General features: G+C 44.9%; 4 protein-coding genes across 5 annotated transcripts in view; 2 read left to right on the top strand and 2 right to left on the bottom strand.

The window, feature by feature from the left end:
• Positions 1-6,238, top strand: part of Ltn1 (E3 ubiquitin-protein ligase listerin) — a 20,805-nt gene extending 14,567 nt beyond the window's left edge. The window contains exons 18-27 of the mRNA XM_069502401.1: positions 227-407; positions 1,761-1,994; positions 2,532-2,661; positions 3,191-3,334; positions 3,726-3,871; positions 4,286-4,506; positions 4,889-5,065; positions 5,176-5,343; positions 5,744-5,897; positions 6,032-6,238. Coding sequence (XP_069358502.1) covers positions 227-407; positions 1,761-1,994; positions 2,532-2,661; positions 3,191-3,334; positions 3,726-3,871; positions 4,286-4,506; positions 4,889-5,065; positions 5,176-5,343; positions 5,744-5,803 — 1,461 coding nt within the window. The 3' untranslated portion in view covers positions 5,804-5,897; positions 6,032-6,238. The remainder of the gene's footprint in view (positions 1-226; positions 408-1,760; positions 1,995-2,531; positions 2,662-3,190; positions 3,335-3,725; positions 3,872-4,285; positions 4,507-4,888; positions 5,066-5,175; positions 5,344-5,743; positions 5,898-6,031) is intronic.
• LOC117987067 (NKAP family protein CG6066) overlaps positions 1-18,994 on the bottom strand; it is a 474,080-nt gene that overhangs the window by 447,414 nt on the left and 7,672 nt on the right. The window lies entirely within an intron of this gene.
• Positions 6,062-9,011, bottom strand: LOC117987066 (transmembrane protein 138). 2 transcript variants are annotated; one of them, XR_011237417.1, is made up of 5 exons: positions 8,472-9,011; positions 8,303-8,375; positions 7,835-8,006; positions 7,362-7,519; positions 6,062-6,210 (listed from the first exon to the last, which is right to left on the bottom strand). XR_011237417.1 is itself a non-coding variant. In XM_034974020.2 (4 exons), exons 1-4 carry the CDS (start codon positions 8,597-8,599, stop codon positions 7,413-7,415), a joined length of 480 nt encoding a protein of 159 aa, XP_034829911.1. In that variant the 5' UTR covers positions 8,600-9,007; the 3' UTR covers positions 6,244-7,412. The 2 variants fall into 2 exon arrangements, 1 of the variants encoding a protein (XP_034829911.1); XM_034974020.2 differs by lacking the exon at positions 6,062-6,210 and having other exon boundaries at positions 6,244-7,519; positions 8,472-9,007.
• Atac3 (Ada2a-containing complex component 3) lies at positions 8,643-18,150 on the top strand. The gene is made up of 10 exons (XM_034974207.2): positions 8,643-9,375; positions 10,389-10,464; positions 11,080-11,262; positions 11,443-11,830; positions 12,099-12,143; positions 12,251-12,324; positions 12,616-12,841; positions 15,908-16,212; positions 17,118-17,270; positions 17,524-18,150. Exons 2-10 carry the CDS (start codon positions 10,399-10,401, stop codon positions 17,752-17,754), a joined length of 1,671 nt encoding a protein of 556 aa, XP_034830098.2. The 5' UTR covers positions 8,643-9,375; positions 10,389-10,398; the 3' UTR covers positions 17,755-18,150.

Here is an 18,994-nt window from a genome sequence, read left to right on the forward strand (position 1 = left end):
GTAACAACATCTAGATTCTTATACGATGGCGCGGAGCCGCACTTGGCCGGTTTTTTGTGGATAGACGCCGCTCACACTGATGCATGATGCGATCATTTGAAATAGATCTGCTAGTTCGGGGCGGACCAATAATTAGAGTCTGTGGTCAACCCGTATCTGTGTGCAGCTAGGCTCAAAAGGACTAGAACCCAGAGCCGTAAAGCCAGTTGAAAAAATATGTGTGCAGGTGTGCGCCCTGCTGCGTGCCGTGACGCGTCTGCTGTCGCGCGTGTGCGCGTTCGTGCGCGAGCTGCGCTGCGCGCTGACGCCGCCGCCCGATCACATCAAGACGCTGCTGTCGGAGTGGGACGACATCTTCGCTCCCGACATCAACAAACACTTGTTTACGATCCTCCTAACCGTGCTGCGTAAGTACTATTACATAACAATTAATGACACCACTCAGTCTTAAAAAGATTTTTCACGAACGGTGTCGCGTGATTCAGGTGTGTAAATAGGCTACTTGACACTTTTTTAAAGTTGGTCTTAAATGGTTAATATTTGTGCTATTATATCAAAAAAATTAACACTATATTTTTTGCGCCCTAAAAACCGTAAAACTTTCATTTAAAAATATATTTTTCTTAGACAGGTGAAAACACTGTCGGCCATGTTTGGCCGATAGATTATCTGTGCTCTGACGTCATGCATTTGTAAACAACAGCATAACCTCCCAAAGTTTAATAAACATGACTTCTATACTAGTGTACATGAAAAATATAGTAATTTTCGTTATTGTATCATCCGAGAATGTAAAAAACGCATCGATAAAGACCACAGGAAAGTTGTGGATTAGAGTGCCCAGTGAAATAAATATACGTAACACGCGAAGACTTGCTTAAAGGGATCCTATATGACTAACGACTTCAACCCAAATTTATTTTTGCAAAGATCACTTTGTTGTAATAACTTATTCAATTTATAAAGAGAAAACGATATTTTTTTACGTTTACTATGAGTTTTTAGAAATATATAAAAACTAGCTTATGCTCGTGACTTCGCCCGCGTGGACTTCATAAATTTCAAACCTCCATTTAACCCACTCAGGGGTGGAATTTCAAAAAATCCTTTCCTAGTGGATACCTTCTCTTTACCTACAAAGAACACACCCACCAAATTTCATGTATCTAGGACCAGCTGTTTAGATGTTTAGGCTGTGCGTTGATATATAAGTTAGTCAGGACTCTAAATTTTATAAATATGGATACTACGTTAGTCCCCGCGTGACATAGGGATGACATTTCTTTGTTTACATATTTAATGACGTCACATCATGGCTGACAGCGTTTTCTGCGTTTCAAATAAAAATAAAAACTGTATTTTTTAAAATTGGATTTATATATCCATCCTGCGTTTTTAATAATTGTTATTGATATATTTCGTTGTCTTAAGCAAAATACTATAATAAATAATGATTTATTGGACGAAATTAGATATGAGTCAAGTAGCCCATTGCTCGAATGACTCTATTCTGCAAAACAAAAATAGTTTGGATGTCCGCAGATCTACCACACATGTTTTATCAAAAGTGTCAATATTTTCCCTACTATAATGTCTGTTTTCCCACTTTCTTTAACGGGGAAGTAAAACGTCGTGAGGACACCTGCATGCCTGAGAGTTCTCCATAATGCGTGAACTGGTGAACTCTTCTCACTCTGAAAGGAGACACATAGTAGTGAGCCAGCTCTGGGTTGATAAATTAGATAAATAAAATGATCTAGGTTCAACGGACAGCCCAGTAACCGCAAGCAGCGTGACCACCATCGGGTGCCTCATCACCGCCACCAACTACATGGACTGGGACGCCATCCCCAACACTCCAGCCGTGCAGCTGACCATGGAGGGCTTGGCCGAAGCCGCCACCCGCGCGCTGCTGGCCATGAACCACCACGCGTACAAGTACCTGGCCTTCCACACGCTGCAGATCATGGTCAAGCCGTTGGTCTTTGAGGATGGTAAGGGAACGGGGAAAAAGGAACGCTTATAGAATCACTTCGCTGTCTGTCTGTCAAGACCGAAAAATTTTTTAGGGTACTTCCCGTTGACCTAAAATTTTGAAATTAGGCAGGTAGCATTGTCTTACAGCACACGTGAAGGAAAAAATCCGAAAACGTGAATTTGTTGTCAAGCTTTGGCCTCATCATTGCTTTCTTTAGGGCGTGATTATCGTTAAGGGCTTATCCTGCAATAAAACATAATCGGTTGATAGCCTAGTGGTTGCGACGTCCGCCTCGGACGGAGGTCGAGGTTTCGATCACGGGCACGTACCTCCAAAAAAAAATTTTTTTTCGGAGCTATGTGCGTTTTTAAGCAGGAAAACATCGTGAGCAATCCTGCATGCCTGAGAGTTCTTAATAATGTTCTCAAAGGTATGTGAAGTCTACCAATCCGCACTTAGCCAGCGTGGCCTTCTCACTCTGAGACGAGACCCGTGCTCTGTAGTGATTCGGCGATGGGTTGATGATGATTCGATTCGAAACTCCAATCCACAGCACAAAAGCTGAGCGAGTGGAACGCCGAGGAGAACGAAGGCTCGCCGCGCCCTGCCATGTGCTTCGCTCTGTTCCACGAGGCCATGAACCACTTGCAGGACTACACCGAAGCTGCGTTGTCCAACGTCAAGTGAGTCCGCATCCATCATCAGTTTTCCTCTTCACTTTTAATATGGGCACCTTCAAGTCAAGAGTGAATAGACCACTTCTAGGCAAGGGCGCTCCATCTTAGGCTGCATAATCACTTGCCAGCAGGTCTGATTGCAGCCAAGTGCTAATCTGTAAATTTTAAAAAAGTTAAACGCGACCCACGCGGCCTCGCACGCGTCAGACCCGTTTCACTCGGCATTTTCACCTACGTATCTCCTCATTTCTGATTTAATTACGCAGATAAATTTTAAGCGTAGCTCTCTCCATCACTCGCCGAGTGATTCGGGCTTTCTTATGAGGGCTGTAGTTAGCGACCATGTCTCGGATCCATGTCATCTCTTGCAACACGCATTGCGTCAAGACTTTGGTCGAACATTAACTCAGTAACCAATGTACTGGTGACCCCAACGTCCATCGGTTTTTCGAATTATGTGCCCTGCGCATTGCCACTTCAGCTTCGCAACCCGTTGCAGCCAAGCGCTAGTATAAATAAAAAATCGTGTTTGCAGGTTATGTGAGGGCACGTGCGAGATGGTGCCGTTCTCGGACAGCCACTGCGTGTCGCTCGGGTACATGCTGCTCGCCGCCGCGTTCCTGCGCCTGTGCAGCTTCGCGCGCGGCGACCTGCATCATGTCTATACGACAGAGTTTAGGTACAGAACTGCTAAAAATGAAGCCATCATTTTATTTATTACAATTGGCCTATTAGAAACTTTCGAATCTCAGTATCATCAATTTAAAAGTTGACAGACAAAACAAACCAAACAAGTAATTTGTCATTTTGTAAAAACATCGTGCCACGGGCTATATTGTACACGTTCTAATTTATCCATTATCTGCAAATTGCATTTTTTTTTTAATTGAGATTTCCAGTGTTTAAAAAATGTTTCACAAAAACCCCGTATTTAATTTTGAGTGAAGCATAGCAAGTATTGTTTGGAACCATTTTCCTGTGTGGGTTCCAAATCATTGTGGTCTTTTTCTATTCTGTAAGCACGATATCGCATATTGCGTGGTAATGCCAGCCCCGGTGTCGTGTCGCAGAGACCGCATGTACGCGGAAGGGCTGATGTCGTGCACGCTGCGCCTGCTGCCGAGCGCCGTGGCCGCGTTCGCGTTCGTGCGGGGCCCCGCGCTCAGCGCTGCGCTGCTGCAGCAGTTCCGGGATCTGCCCACCCTCGACGTGTACGGTGAGTGAAATCAATTCAATATTTTGTAACAGTTACCCGGAGTCACCGGTACTACTGGTGACTCGGGGTAACTGTTACAAAATATTCAATTGATACTTATAATTAAATATGCCGTAGTTACTGGCCTTAATGTTGAATTTTAATTAAAAAATCTAAAATCTTTGATTCCTTCGTACCACCAGCTAAGGTAGTAGCATTATCAGTATAAGTTTTAAAAGCATCACCTCTACGTGCGTTGTAACGTTTAAAAAAAGTACTAGACATTTGGGAGGTTATGTTATCTTTTTGATTTTTTTATTGTCTATTTTAGCGGATTATGGCTTGTTTGTTTATGCGGCGCGGTATACTTCGAAAATAAGTAAATGTGACTGTCTTTATACACAATATATCTATCGTTGATAATATGATCCGCAGAGCGCTGCTCGGGTGACACGGTGAGTGCGCTGGCGTGCCACGTGCTGACGGAGACGCTGGGCGGGCCGGGCGCGGCGGGCGCGCGCAGTTGGAGCGGCGCCGCGCCGTCGCGCGTCGCCGCTGCGCTGCGCCGCCTCGTGCCGGCCGCCGTGGCGCCAGTGCTGCTGCAGCGCCAGCTTGTGCAGCTCAAGGACCGCGCCCACGAGCTGCCCGACGCGCGGGTGAGACCGCCACTTAGCGGGTATAACGGCCGCGACTTTAACAGCTTCTACGTTTGTAAAACTGTAGCAAGTGCTTCGAAAAAGCGTACACGCTCCCCGATGACGCGAGCGATGTCTTCACGGATTTCACCGCTGCCGGTCATATGCGCGAAGTGTTTCATCTTGTTCCTGACGCAAGTGAACGATATAAAATACCACATCATGGTGTTCTGAAGGAGCACAGCAGCACTACAAAGCTCCGAGTCGTTTTTGACGCGTCGGTTGCTAGTTCTACGGCTAGCTCCCTCAATCAAGTTCTTATGTACTATCTATGTTCTCAGGACCTAAGTTGCAAAGATAGGTCTTTCTTGTCTAATTCTATCCACAATTTGATTGTTTCCAGATATCGATCCAATGGTCTCGCGGCGAAGTGCAGTGCTGGCTCGAGCTCGAGGATCACGAGTTGGAGCTCACCATCCGCTTCGCGCCCGAGCACCCGCTGGTGCCGCCCAGCGTCAGCAGTCCGCCCAACTCGCCCACACCGGACACCAGCTGGATAGTGATGTATCTCACCTACCAGGTATTTTCTTTAAAAGTATATTAGCCACGGTAATCGTGACTAACATTCCCCTTTCTCTCTTGTTCATCTGTTGTTTATGCTGTGTATAATTATTGTGTCCATTGTTGCAGAACGGGACACTACTAAACGCGCTGAAGATGTGGATCCGCGCCATCAACTCGCGCATGCAAAGCGCGGCGCAGTGCTACGTGTGCTACTGCCGCATGCACCCCTCGTCGGGCCGCTTCCCCAACGTCTTGTGCTACCAGTGCCGCAACAAGTTCCACTCCGCCTGCCTGGTATGTACTACCTGCTAACCCAGGTGTAGTGATCGCTATCAAGCGATGAGGTAAACTAGTTATAGGTATCGGTGTTTCACTGGCTCACTACTACACGCAGCATGAGCGCAGTCTGCCGAAACAACACTACCCTACCATCATCGTGTACGTGAGACAACGTATAGATATGAAGTACAGACACTACACCGGGATTCGTCTAAAGCAACTAATTCACAACTCTGCATCTGGAAGCCGTAGCAATGTCAAATGAGTTTGGTGGCTATAATTCATCGTTGAACGCTGAGTTGGCGAATCACCGCACTGGTAACCCAAGACACAGGACACGCGCGGACAAGGAGGCTCGGCCTCGATGCCACGTACCCCGTAACAATAAAATTATTAAAAAAGGTTTTTGTTTCAGAAAAAATGGTTCCTGCACAGTGGCAAGTCGAACTGCCCGCTGTGCCGCACCAAGTTCTGATGCCGTCGGCGGAGAGAGATTTATATAGGGTGTAATTAAAACGCTAGCAAAAACGAAGACAGGCGATAGTACTGATCACTTACCTTTATTTTTTAAACCAACAAATTCCTAAAAGGCCGGCAACGCATCGGCGGCTCCTCTGGTGCTGCAAATGTTCATGGGCGGCGGTAATCACTTAACATCAGGTGACCCGCCTGCTCGTTTGCTCGCTATATCTATTGAAAAAAAAAAAGTTCGCAATGTATGTCAACGCTCGCGGTCATCGAACGTTGTGTAAATAGGTGGCGCGGGGTCAATGCATTACTTTCTGCGGCGTACTGTACTTTGTAGTTTTGATAGCAGTGAAAAAGCAACTTAAAGCGTCTTATTCACCATCCATCTTGCTGTACGTCCCGCCAAGGCTTTACCTGTTTGGTTAATTAAATTAATAATAAATTCAATAAAAATAATAAGCAGTTTATTTCTAACTACTACTACACTTTCTTCTACTGTTACTGTACTGTGCTGTTTAAATAAATTAAATTATGTACAATAATTATAAAATTTTGTGTTTTTAAATAAATTAATAAAAATGTTTACTATAATAATTGTTTTATTTAGATTCTTTCCATTTTGTATTTCAAACGAAACAGAAAAAATATTATACCTACTTAATACTAAATTAAACAGACTAGAGATTCACATAGTATTTTACTTTGGTATGGTAAATGCATCATTTAATATTTCAGGACACCTTAAATATTTTAAAATACTTTATAACTTAGTATTTGCCATAACCGGAATGCAACAAATATAATACTTTAATTGCCCTAGGTTCCCTTAACGGCCTCAGCAGACGAGGGACTTGTCCGCGGAGGACAAAAATGGGTCGCTAAGAACAGCATCACAAGTACACGATAGAACACAAACACATGTACTGCACATGGTGCAGTAAAGCACGAGGGACTTTTGTCCTTAGTTTCGATCTTCAAGTTGATTCTGATGGCTAAATTCTCAAATATTTGCATCTTTTTCTTACCGATGTAATGAGAAAAGGAAAAACAAACCTATTTTTTTTAAAACTGTCAACTCAAACCTTTTATTTGCTTTTTGGCTTGACAGTTTTGAATTTAAGAAAGTTTTGTTTTCCTTTTTATGATTACACTGCACTGGTAAGAAAAAAATCCAAGTAGTTAGTTACTATACAAATTAGTTGGCGTCATAAAAATAATATGTATGTATACAGTCAAAAGGCCAAAACTCGTTTAGCACCTTAATATCAATTTCACTTGCACTGCACGGCACGGTCGTGCGTACAATGTCTGTGTGGCGTGTTTATGGAAAAAGGTCATAAATGCTTTTTCATGCAATAGTTTTGCGGAATTGCTACTCGAATTCTGAGGCCGACCGTACTTTTCCTTTTAAAAGCTAAACAAGTAGCTATACGAGTGAAAACCCTAACTCGAGAAGGTCTGAAGCGCCGGGCAAATAGCGTCGCTTACGTGTTTCTTCGAGGGTTTCTGCGATTTGTTTATCTTTTAAGTCAGCTAAGGAAAACTAAAGAATATCATAAGTCAACCTAAAATATCCATCCATCCAGTAGAGTAGGAGTTGTCGAAGCAGTGGAGCATTAATGCGCCGCGAGCTGCTGGTTGATCCAGTCGATGTCCTCGTAGAAGCGCGGGTCGCTGACGCGCAGCGCGGCGCGCTTGTAGAAGAAGTAGTACCACGGCGACACTGGGGAACATGACAAACATTTTTTTTAACTTATAGACTAGCGCTTGTCTACAATCAGATCTGCTGGCAAGTGATGATGCAACCTTAAATGGAGCGCGCTTGCCTAGAAGGTGCCTAATCAATCTCTACTTGAAAACTGATGCTGGAAGGGCATTCCATATCCTAGCAGTTCGAATTAGAAGCAAGGAGGCAAATCGCTTCGTACGTGTCCGTGGACTTTCGACTACCTAAAGCCTAAACAGGCTTGAATGGATAGGGTATCGTTAGAATCCTTACATCATACCGAGTGACACTGAGAAGTGACGATATACTCACAGCATCGCTGCAGAGTGAACAGCACGATGAGCATAGGAGTGGACACAGACTCAGGGTCGGCCCACTTCTCCAGCAGCCACGCGGCATGCAGCACCACACTGGCCAGCACGTACGCTATAACCACAGCACCCGCAGCACGGAACTTGCGGATTAGCACCTCTACTAGACCTGCCTTGACAATTAAGTTTAAGTTACTTTTTATACCCTCTTCTCTATTACTGCGAGCTCAGAATATCCAAGAGTATAAAATGCAGGCAAATACAGCAATACCGCTTTATTAATGCACAAGCTTATAAAAGTTTCTTTGAATAAAAGCCGGAACATCAATTTAAACTTAGCAAGCTAACTTTAACCTTGCGTTAAAGTTAGCTTGCTAAGTTTAAATTGATTAAGTTCTGAAAATTAAATAAGTAAGTACCTAGTATTTAATAAACTAAAAATTATATTATAAGTAAGGTAGTAACTTACTTGAAACAAATATGTTGAAAAAAATGTCATCAACATTGTTGTGATAGATAGAATCAGGAACAAATCCTGAAATCTAATTAAATCCATTTTATCACAGGGAATTTTATATTTAAACACTGTTTGCTTGCTATTTGCTATAAAATAAACAAAAATATTTTTTTTTACTCACATAAATAAAACTAATAAACCATCGCGACTTCTAGGGAACAAACTAACGCAATTAAAAATAAGATCACAAAACATAAATGTTAATTGGCTGATCAAACAGAACGTGTATCTTGGCATTGATAATTTCATTTTTAAGTTTTGTTTCTAAATAAATAGGTACCTAGTCGAGATCAAAAGGTGAATTTCATCACCGACCAGAATTTCATTGAATTTTATCCGGTAATGACGTCATATGCTCGCGCACAAACACGCGCATATTTCATAATGACGTCACATTTTAGTTTCTTTATGACTGGACATTACGGCTCTGGACTCTAATTCTACTATTCTACTGATTGCCAGCTACAGAAATACACCAGACCAAGAGGTTGAGACTTTGCACACACGTAGTGATTACAAACCTGTGTTTGCATACTTTGCCATTGTCGCGACTCGCGCCTTAGCTGAAAAAACACGGAGGCGGTTGCTCGGTTTTAGAACTATTACTGTCAACATATATTAAATCCATAATGACCTGTCTACTCGCTTCGTGTAAAGACTACTTAAGTGGGTAATGACTTATATTGTCTATGTCTATACCTTTTTAACAGGTCGACCAACATTCAGAGAAATACCTATAACCTATAAAAATTAAAATAACAATAAAAGTATTTTCTCATTTTTCAAGCCATAGAATAATATAATAATCCAATAAAAGGCTTTGTAAATTTCTTTCTAGAAGAAAGTTTTCACAATATTTGCGAAACAATTAATTTGACTTTTATTTTCGCGGTATACTATAGCTTCTATAGATCACTCATAAATCGTAAACTTATGAAGATTTGTTGACGTCCACAATCTACATCATTAACTAAAATAGTAATGCACCATTTCACTAGCTAAATTACGTAGTAAATTTGAATAAGGTAAGAGTTCTGTTGGTCTATTATCGTAGAATTAAACAATAATTTCGTAAATAGAAGAACTTCCGTCGGGACAGGAAAAGGAAGTGTGTGGTCGGTCATCGAAAGTGCATTGGAAAAGCACTTTGATTTCAACATCCTTATCCTGTTTCTACAGTTCATAGAAAAGTTGACAAGTAAATTACGAAGCGCGAAATGAAAGTTGAAATATTACAGGGGAATCCACTATGTCAAGAATTATGGAAGGCCATGATAAACATGATATTATCATGAGGTAGGTAGGTACCTAGTCCTATCTTTGTACCTACATATGCGCTCTATACCTAACTAATCGCTAAAAAAATAAACATGAATAGATATTCGAATGTAGCAAAACTTAAAAAAGGAAAGATTTATCTTACCTTTGTGCAGATTGCTTAACAGAGATGATGATTCTTTCAGTTGTCATATAAATCTCTGTTAAATACTCTTAGGTATAAGACCTAGTAACTTTTAACTGCTACCATACCAATATGCCATTTTCTAAAGAGAAAGTGTTTTATTTAGAAAATGTCAAATAAGTATTAAGTTTTGTTTCTAATTTTCATCATGCAATGATATATCATCATCACCATGACGAACCCATCGCCGGCTCACTATTGAGCACACACTCTTTTCTCAGAATTATTAGGCCATAGTTTATCATGCTGGCCAAGTGCGAATTGGCAGACTTCTCACACCTTTGAGAATATTATGGTGAGCTCTCAGGCATGTAGGTTTCCTCATAATGTTTTCCTTCACCATTGAAGCAAGTGATATTAATTATTTGCTTAAAACACACATAACTCAGACAGATGTGTGTGCCTAGGATCGAACCCCCAATCTTCCAAATAGAAGGCCAATGTCTTAACAACTAGGCTATCACTGCTCGGTAGTATAGTGATAAGTATCCCCAACTGTCAATGATGTATACTTAAGGAGAATCTGTCTGTATAGAGTAGTATTAAGTAAATGATACCTAGCAATTATAATTGTAGGTGATTCAACATGAGCACAGATCTCTGCAGTGAAGATGTAGTTGTACGCTTATCATCCTCCCCACAAATTATCTCAGTAAGTACATATTTGTAACTAGCTTATGCCCGCGACTTCGTCCGCGTGGACTACACAAATTTTAAACCCGTATTTCACCCCCTTAGGGGTTGAATTTTCAAAATTCATTTCTTAGCGAATGCCTACGTTATAATAGCTATCTGCATGCCTAATTTCAGTCCAATTCGTCCAGTAGATTAAGCTGTGCATTGATATATTGATTGTGCAGTCATCTTTTCCTTTTATATATTTAGATATGAAAGCACATTTCCTAATTCATTTATTTATATATCAGTAACTACATTTATAAAACAGTATTGTAACCAACTGCCAGATATAGCACATACAAGGAGCCAAAAGCTTTGCTATAATCTGCTGAAACAGGCAAATCTGTACGATGCAACGTGCAGCATGCACCACAGTACAACTGGTGGATTTAAAATGTTGCATATACTAGAATCTGTATTGTAGACCCCCACTCTTAAAGGATTTTGAGAAATTCAAACGGGAACAAACTTTGGAAATCATTTAGACCTGTCATTTTCACTGGCGAAGTCCATAGACGCTGTGCTGTGTTATTGATGTGTATTGCCCGACAAGACTTGAAGTTCCATGTCGCGTCTTTTGTTATCCTAGTCGGAGACCCTAGTTCCCGTGGCCGTGGGGGGCGATGCATCAGTGTCGAGCAGTGGGCGGGGGTCGGCGGCGACGAGCGGCGGGGTGGAGCTGGGACGCAAGCTGCTGCTGGCGGCGCGCGCGGGGGACACCAACACGGTGCTCGAGCTGATGGCCAAGGGGTCACCCTTCACCACAGACTGGGTGAGTGAATAGTGCCCGGGTGGGGGGCGATGCATTGGGCGAGGATCGGCGTGAGAGTCGAAGTTTGCTGAGCTTGGGCTGTAGATCAAGTTTCATGGCCAAAACCCTTTTACCCTGATAGGAGACCCGTGCTCTGTAGTGAGCCGGTGATGGGTTGATCATGATGATTATACTTCACAGCTAGGCACGTCACCCCTACACCTCGCAGCAGCCAACAACCACGTGGAAACATGTGCCGTGTTGCTCCGAGCGGGCGTGAGTCGCGACTCGCGAACGAAGGTGGAGCGCACACCGCTGCACCTAGCCGCGACCGCGGGCCACGTGGAGGTGGTGGATCTCTTGCTGCAGTACGAGGCCGCCGTGGACTGCCGCGACATGCTGCTGATGACTCCGCTGCACTGGGCGGCGGCGAGGGGGCAGCTGGAGGTGGCGCGGTGTCTGCTGAAACATGGCGCCAACCCGCGCTTGCGCTGCAAGTTCCGCAAGACTCCAAGATGTCTCGCCCTGCGTGCGAATAGACCCGACCTAGTGGCCTTGCTTGATGAGGAAGAGTCCAATACCGTGCCGGGTAAGTTAGCTTTTTCTTTTCATTTTATCAGTATCATCTTTTTTCTTTTGCACCTGGATTCGTCTCTATATAGACGTTTAATTTTCCGCTGATTCACTTCAACCGTTGAAGCATTTTAGGGTATTCCAGCGGCATAGTTAGTGATAAAGGACCACAGTTCTTATAGATAATTATTATTATTATATAAAAAATCAAAATGTTTTAAGTTTATACCTACTACATAGTAGGTATTTAATTACGGTAATTCATGAATATTTTTTCATTTCAGAACAAGTATTTGAAGAGCGGCCGAAACCTCAACATTTATTTAGAAGTGAGTTCCTACTTAATACTTAAAATTTAATTACATAATATTTTTTTACTATAATGTAAATTGTTATACATAGGTAATAATAAAATAACATGAGCTGATATTTTCAGGAATTGATAGCAAACCACAAACTAAAGTAAAGGTTCAGGCAGAGAAAAAGATTATAATAGAGTCGAAAACACAGGTAAGTTGTTAGAATTATTGTGATTTTTTTACTTTACTTAATTTGTTTCTAGTTGTCTCATCAATCAAAGATCTTGAGATTTTGAAAATATAAACTCTTCTTTTTTTTTGACCTGGGTTTATTTTCCGCACTTCGACTGAGATCTATAGATCTCATAGTCATAATATGTCTATAAATAGAGCGTGCTAAAATGAGACATTTATTTGAAAGACAAATCTGTCTTCTTTTAACCATGGCTGAAGTCTGAGCAAAGTCAAAGAAAGCTATGCTAATGTGTGGTTAAATAAACAGCCAATCCCGGCGAGTGCGAACGTAGGGCGTGCTGCGAGTGTCGGCGGGGTGGCGACGGGAGCGAGCGGGACGGCCACGGGTGGGACTCCCGCGGGTGCGAGTGGGACAGGCGCGACAAACGTCGGCGCAGCACTGCTCCGCGCGCACGGCATCACCTTGCTGCCAGCGGACCGAGGCTCCACCGCCCTCACCGCGTTGCGGAGTGGACGTACTGTAGTGCTGTCGGGTAAGTATAGATAGTTCAGTCGACGAGCGCCACAAACGTCGGCGCAGCACTGCTCCGCGCGCACGGCATCACCTTGCTGCCAGCGGACCGAGGCTCCACCGCCCTCACCGCGTTGCGGAGTGGACGTACTGTAGTGCTGTCGGGTAAGTATAGATAGTTCAGTCGACGAGCGCCACAAACGTCGGCGCAGCACTGCTCCGCGCGCACGGCATCACCTTGCTGCCAGCGGACCGAGGCTCCACCGCCCTCACCGCGTTGCGGAGTGGACGTACTGTAGTGCTGTCGGGTAAGTATAGATAGTTCAGTCGACGAGCGCCACAAACGTCGGCGCAGCACTGCTCCGCGCGCACGGCATCACCTTGCTGCCAGCGGACCGAGGCTCCACCGCCCTCACCGCGTTGCGGAGTGGACGTACTGTAGTGCTGTCGGGTAAGTATAGATAGTTCAGTCGACGGGCGCCACAAACGTCGGCGCAGCACTGCTCCGCGCGCACGGCATCACCTTGCTGCCAGCGGACCGAGGCTCCACCGCCCTCACCGCGTTGCGGAGTGGACGTACTGTAGTGCTGTCGGGTAAGTATAGATAGTTCAGTCGACGAGCGCCACAAACGTCGGCGCAGCACTGCTCCGCGCGCACGGCATCACCTTGCTGCCAGCGGACCGAGGCTCCACCGCCCTCACCGCGTTGCGGAGTGGACGTACTGTAGTGCTGTCGGGTAAGTATAGATAGTTCAGTCGACGAGCGCCACAAACGTCGGCGCAGCACTGCTCCGCGCGCACGGCATCACCTTGCTGCCAGCGGACCGAGGCTCCACCGCCCTCACCGCGTTGCGGAGTGGACGTACTGTAGTGCTGTCGGGTAAGTATAGATAGTTCAGTCGACGAGCGCCACAAACGTCGGCGCAGCACTGCTCCGCGCGCACGGCATCACCTTGCTGCCAGCGGACCGAGGCTCCACCGCCCTCACCGCGTTGCGGAGTGGACGTACTGTAGTGCTGTCGGGTAAGTATAGATAGTTCAGTCGACGAGCGCCACAAACGTCGGCGCAGCACTGCTCCGCGCGCACGGCATCACCTTGCTGCCAGCGGACCGAGGCTCCACCGCCCTCACCGCGTTGCGGAGTGGACGTACTGTAGTGCTGTCGGGTAAGTATAGATAGTTCAGTCGACGAGCGCCACAAACGTCGGCGCAGCACTGCTCCGCGCGCACGGCATCACCTTGCTGCCAGCGGACCGAGGCTCCACCGCCCTCACCGCGTTGCGGAGTGGACGTACTGTAGTGCTGTCGGGTAAGTATAGATAGTTCAGTCGACGAGCGCCACAAACGTCGGCGCAGCACTGCTCCGCGCGCACGGCATCACCTTGCTGCCAGCGGACCGAGGCTCCACCGCCCTCACCGCGTTGCGGAGTGGACGTACTGTAGTGCTGTCGGGTAAGTATAGATAGTTCAGTCGACGAGCGCCACAAACGTCGGCGCAGCACTGCTCCGCGCGCACGGCATCACCTTGCTGCCAGCGGACCGAGGCTCCACCGCCCTCACCGCGTTGCGGAGTGGACGTACTGTAGTGCTGTCGGGTAAGTATAGATAGTTCAGTCGACGAGCGCCACAAACGTCGGCGCAGCACTGCTCCGCGCGCACGGCATCACCTTGCTGCCAGCGGACCGAGGCTCCACCGCCCTCACCGCGTTGCGGAGTGGACGTACTGTAGTGCTGTCGGGTAAGTATAGATAGTTCAGTCGACGAGCGCCACAAACGTCGGCGCAGCACTGCTCCGCGCGCACGGCATCACCTTGCTGCCAGCGGACCGAGGCTCCACCGCCCTCACCGCGTTGCGGAGTGGACGTACTGTAGTGCTGTCGGGTAAGTATAGATAGTTCAGTCGACGAGCGCCACAAACGTCGGCGCAGCACTGCTCCGCGCGCACGGCATCACCTTGCTGCCAGCGGACCGAGGCTCCACCGCCCTCACCGCGTTGCGGAGTGGACGTACTGTAGTGCTGTCGGGTAAGTATAGATAGTTCAGTCGACGAGCACGCCCGCCACTGTATATCGTGATTCGTGCGTGGAAACCGCGGGTCGCGGGGCGTAATCAAGGATATGCTGACTGAATGACTGATTGATCTACGCACAGCTTAAACTGTTGGACGGATCTTGGCATGCAGATAGCTATTATGACGTATACGACACTTGGACAAAAAATGGGGCGCGTCTTCGTAGATTGAACTATCTATAGTAACATACTAAAAAACTTTACATCGACACCAAAATTATGAACATTCATCAGTTATATATATACAACACATGTATTTTTGTCAGGAAAACTATAAATAAAACAATCTACACAAATATCACATTTACAAAAATTAAAACTAAAACTCGTCGAGCCAGTTACCTTATCCTACCCAAAACTAGAACAAATTATGGCAGAAAAACCCTTACCTATGAAGGAGCTAAACTTTATAACCAAATACCTGCATACATAAAAAATGTACACTCATTCAATGCATTTAAAACTGAATGAGCTGCTCACATTATGAGTAATGCGAATCACTTCGAAAAATGCATTATTGAATGAGTACCTAAATGGTGAATATTTGTAAACTTTATTCTTAGAATTAAGTTCTCATGTAAGTGACTTTGTCTTTATGAGAATATAAACGTCTTTAAACCTAACCCATAGTAGGTACGCGACAGGTTTAAATGGCAATCGAGGAGAGAACGCCCCGCACACCCTAACAGTTCCCGCACTAAACCAGTGCGGGTGGTCCTCCCCACCGCCTCATACCCCGATTGCAATCTCGTCCTGTCGCGGACTATATATTTTGTGTTCTTCGACATATTCCTCAAAAGCAAAGGACTAGACTAGACGAGGATGATTTTCTAACCAAGTTCTCTTCAGCTATCCAAATAGTCAGTGCCTAAATACAATTAGGAGGTTTTATGCTTAGGTTAGGTACAATTTTTTTACTATCACTGAATGTTTTCCTTGCAAAGTTACTGAAATTAGTAAAATCTGAAAAATTGCTTAATCTCCTATTGAGCTGATAAGTGCCGCTGTCACTTTCCAGACGCCGGCAAACTAATGCTAAAAGAGAGTAGCGCCGTCACGAACGATCCCCACATCCTAACCAACAATACCAACACGCGCACAGTGACCAGCGCCAACATCCTCCAAGTGAACACTAACCTTAGTGCAAGTGCCAACACTAGTGCCAACAGTGCGGATAGTGTGGGGGTGGCGGAGGCGAGCCTGGTGCAGGGCTTCGGCAAGGGGGCGAGGGTGAAGCCTGCCAAGTTCGGGAAGGGAGTCAAACTGGTGACCTTGAACAAGAATCAGCCATTGAAAAGGGTTATTCATCCGAATGATCTACAGGTAATATACTTTTATGTGTAACTTTATAAAAATACGTACAGTAACTTTGCTTGAGTGGGATTTTTGAAAATCGGTAAGAGGGGGTAGAATCTCAAAAAATTGTAACGTGTACTTCATTTTGCCCGAAAGACCAAATACCAGTTTTCATAGATTTTTCTAGAGGGACCGATCCCTTCATTTTAAAGGTCGTGGTTCCCTCGAGATATCAATTCTTCATGATGTTGCGCCATTGTTCCCCGTTGGAGACCGTACGGAAGGCATTGCTGGAGGGTGTGGCCCGCAGGGTCTCTCCGATCTTGCCAGTGATCGACAGTATCTCTATGCCATTATTTTCAATGTACCGATGTCAAATCGAGATGTTTGTCTTTCATAGATATAACTTGAGAAATGACGGACTTTGAAAAACTTGTTAGGTACCTTGAGCTACATTAGCGATTGTACCTAAATACGCCTATCAGTGTAGGTGAAGCCTCGTTAGTGACATGTTTTGTTTCAAGCTTTATAACTTCATAAAAGTGAAATCATCAAAAGTTTGAGTTCTCAGGGCATGTTGTCAGTTCACAGTCGATATGCTGGCCAATATGTCCTCTTGCTGTCACTGGCATGTAGAAGTTAGACGGCTAAGCTATCCGGTTCATTATTATGACGCTCAAATCTCCTCAAACGGGTGGGTCTCACTATGTCCGCTGAGCTTTCCCATGACGGTAAAACTGATACTGAAATGGGAATACCGAGAAGGAGGACATGAGTCTCACTATTTCCATTCGTCGTTTCTTTAGCAATGGGTATAATGAGACTGATTGGAAAAACGTCGTCTCAGTATTACCATTGCAATGAGTAATGGGAACAGTAAGACCTCCCCCCCCCCCCCCCTCAAACTTTTGAGTGCTACGTGTGATTTCCAGCAATTGAAAGTAATGCGAGTGCCGGCCGCCAACAAGGCATTGGCACAGGTCCCCGGCAAGCCGCGGCCCGCGCTAAAGATAGTGCTGGACAAGGCGCACCTGCAGCGCCTGCTGGCCAACACCAGGGCTGCAGCACCCGCTGTCGCTGCACAGGTGAGGTCATTCCACATTTCAATAAGAAATATTTTTTCCAGGTGTCGGATTGATGAGGACTTCACATCCTCACACACATTTCATTTATAATAGTGTTTTGAACAACCTACCAATTTTCAGCCAAGTGTGAATTATTGTAACCTTGGAGTCTAAATTGACTGAGCTAAAACGAATGTTTTTTACTTTGTTATAATTATATTAAACGAGACCGAGGAGAGATATCAACTGGATGTAGTTCATTTGATTATTTCAGACAAGCACACCAACATACGTGGTAAACGAAATTATACATGACGTAGGCGACTCGACCACCATAGACATCACGATGGACGAGGAGCAGGAGCCGCCGGGGCCGCAGGAGACACAGGGGGGCTCGCTGCGCGCGCAGCTGCTGGAGGCGCGCGCGGCCGTCGCGTCGCTGGGCGCGGAGCTGCGTGCGTGTCGTGCCCGCCTCGCGCACTACGAGGGCGGGCACGACCAGTGATCAGATCACTCTGTGATGGAAAATGATAGCTCGGACTTTGTAGAGACTATATTGTTGTCGATACGGTATTTTTACACCAAGCGAGAAAAAAGTCTAAAAATATATAAACAGATAGTATAAGGAATAAGCAATCGGAAAATGTTAATAATTAATTTTATAATATTATTCAATCTGTTCTACAGATATCCAAAACGCATGATACCGTAACCGCCATGTTCATTCCGACTGTGACGTCACATGGATTGAAATTGTAATGTATTTCACCACGAATCTATACTAAAACTGGATTTAGTACTTAAGGATATCACCGAAAGAAAAACAGACTATACCATTGTGATAAATTTTCCTATGACATAATCAACTGGAGAAAACGTGCCGAGCGAGAGCCACAAATCTGTACAACGGTGTCCCACTCGCACGCTAGAATAACCATGATTTTGGGTTTTACAGAACAATTTACATCCAAAAAAATGTAAATTTAAGAAATATAAAGGGCAAAAATGCTACAGTCAGCAGCAGATTTCTATCACTGTTTTTCCAAGGCTAAAACTTGTGGGGCTTGACCACGCTGGAATTGGAAAGGTATACGTCAATTACTGGTCACGACTACGAGGGTGTGCGACGCGGCGGATCTCGCAAAGTTTGTTTTGCGTCAGCGATCTGCCACGTGTAAGTACGTCGTGAAGATTGGACATTGGCTTTTGGAGCGTTAATTAATCGGCATCACAATGTACCTACCGTTCGAGAAATTGGAAGGTATTAGTAACTACAAATATCTGGAAATTCAACAAGCGCCACATCTTGATCATAGATGACTTATGGTCATGTATTGAAGGTACAGAGCCCATATTTGGCCCATCTAGAGATTTACGTGCTCCTGCTCATATTTTAGTTTAGCTGTGAAGCACATATGTGTGCAATATATTCGAAATGCAAACACAGCTAAGCAACCCTGGGATGAATTAAGCGCAGTGTTTGAAGATAAAGGATTTGGAAGACATGTAGCTTTATTAAGACTTTCATAGTATGAATGCATACTTTGAACATGTAACGACTCTTGTCCAGCAGTTGGCAGAGCTATTGAGGATACTGAGGTTGCAGAGATTATCTTGAGCTATAGCTCAAGATAATCTCTGCAACCTATTTTATGCAAATATGGTTACCCTATTTAGCAACTGTGCGAGTAGGACACCGTCCGCTTCCAGACTTCTCGTTCGGGCACGTTTTTGTGAAAGGTCCG

This window comes from Maniola hyperantus, chromosome 12, assembly GCF_902806685.2.
Source record: "Maniola hyperantus chromosome 12, iAphHyp1.2, whole genome shotgun sequence".
Classification (NCBI taxonomy): domain Eukaryota; kingdom Metazoa; phylum Arthropoda; class Insecta; order Lepidoptera; family Nymphalidae; genus Maniola; species Maniola hyperantus.

What these genes read in the sequence shown, in the direction of transcription:
- LOC117987066 (XM_034974020.2), bottom strand. Translation starts at nt 8,599, where the DNA reads ATGAAATTATCAATGCCAAGATACACGTTCTGTTTGATCAGCCAATTA. An exon ending in TTTCAACATATTTGTTTCAA is followed by an intron (nt 8,007 to 8,302) that starts GTAAGTTACTAC and finishes TTAATTGTCAAG; the next exon opens with GCAGGTCTAGTAGAGGTGCT. An exon ending in GTTCACTCTGCAGCGATGCT is followed by an intron (nt 7,520 to 7,834) that starts GTGAGTATATCG and finishes CATGTTCCCCAG; the next exon opens with TGTCGCCGTGGTACTACTTC.
- Atac3 (XM_034974207.2), top strand. Translation starts at nt 10,399, where the DNA reads ATGAGCACAGATCTCTGCAGTGAAGATGTAGTTGTACGCTTATCATCC. An exon ending in AGAGTCCAATACCGTGCCGG is followed by an intron (nt 11,831 to 12,098) that starts GTAAGTTAGCTT and finishes TTTTCATTTCAG; the next exon opens with AACAAGTATTTGAAGAGCGG. An exon ending in TAATAGAGTCGAAAACACAG is followed by an intron (nt 12,325 to 12,615) that starts GTAAGTTGTTAG and finishes TTAAATAAACAG; the next exon opens with CCAATCCCGGCGAGTGCGAA.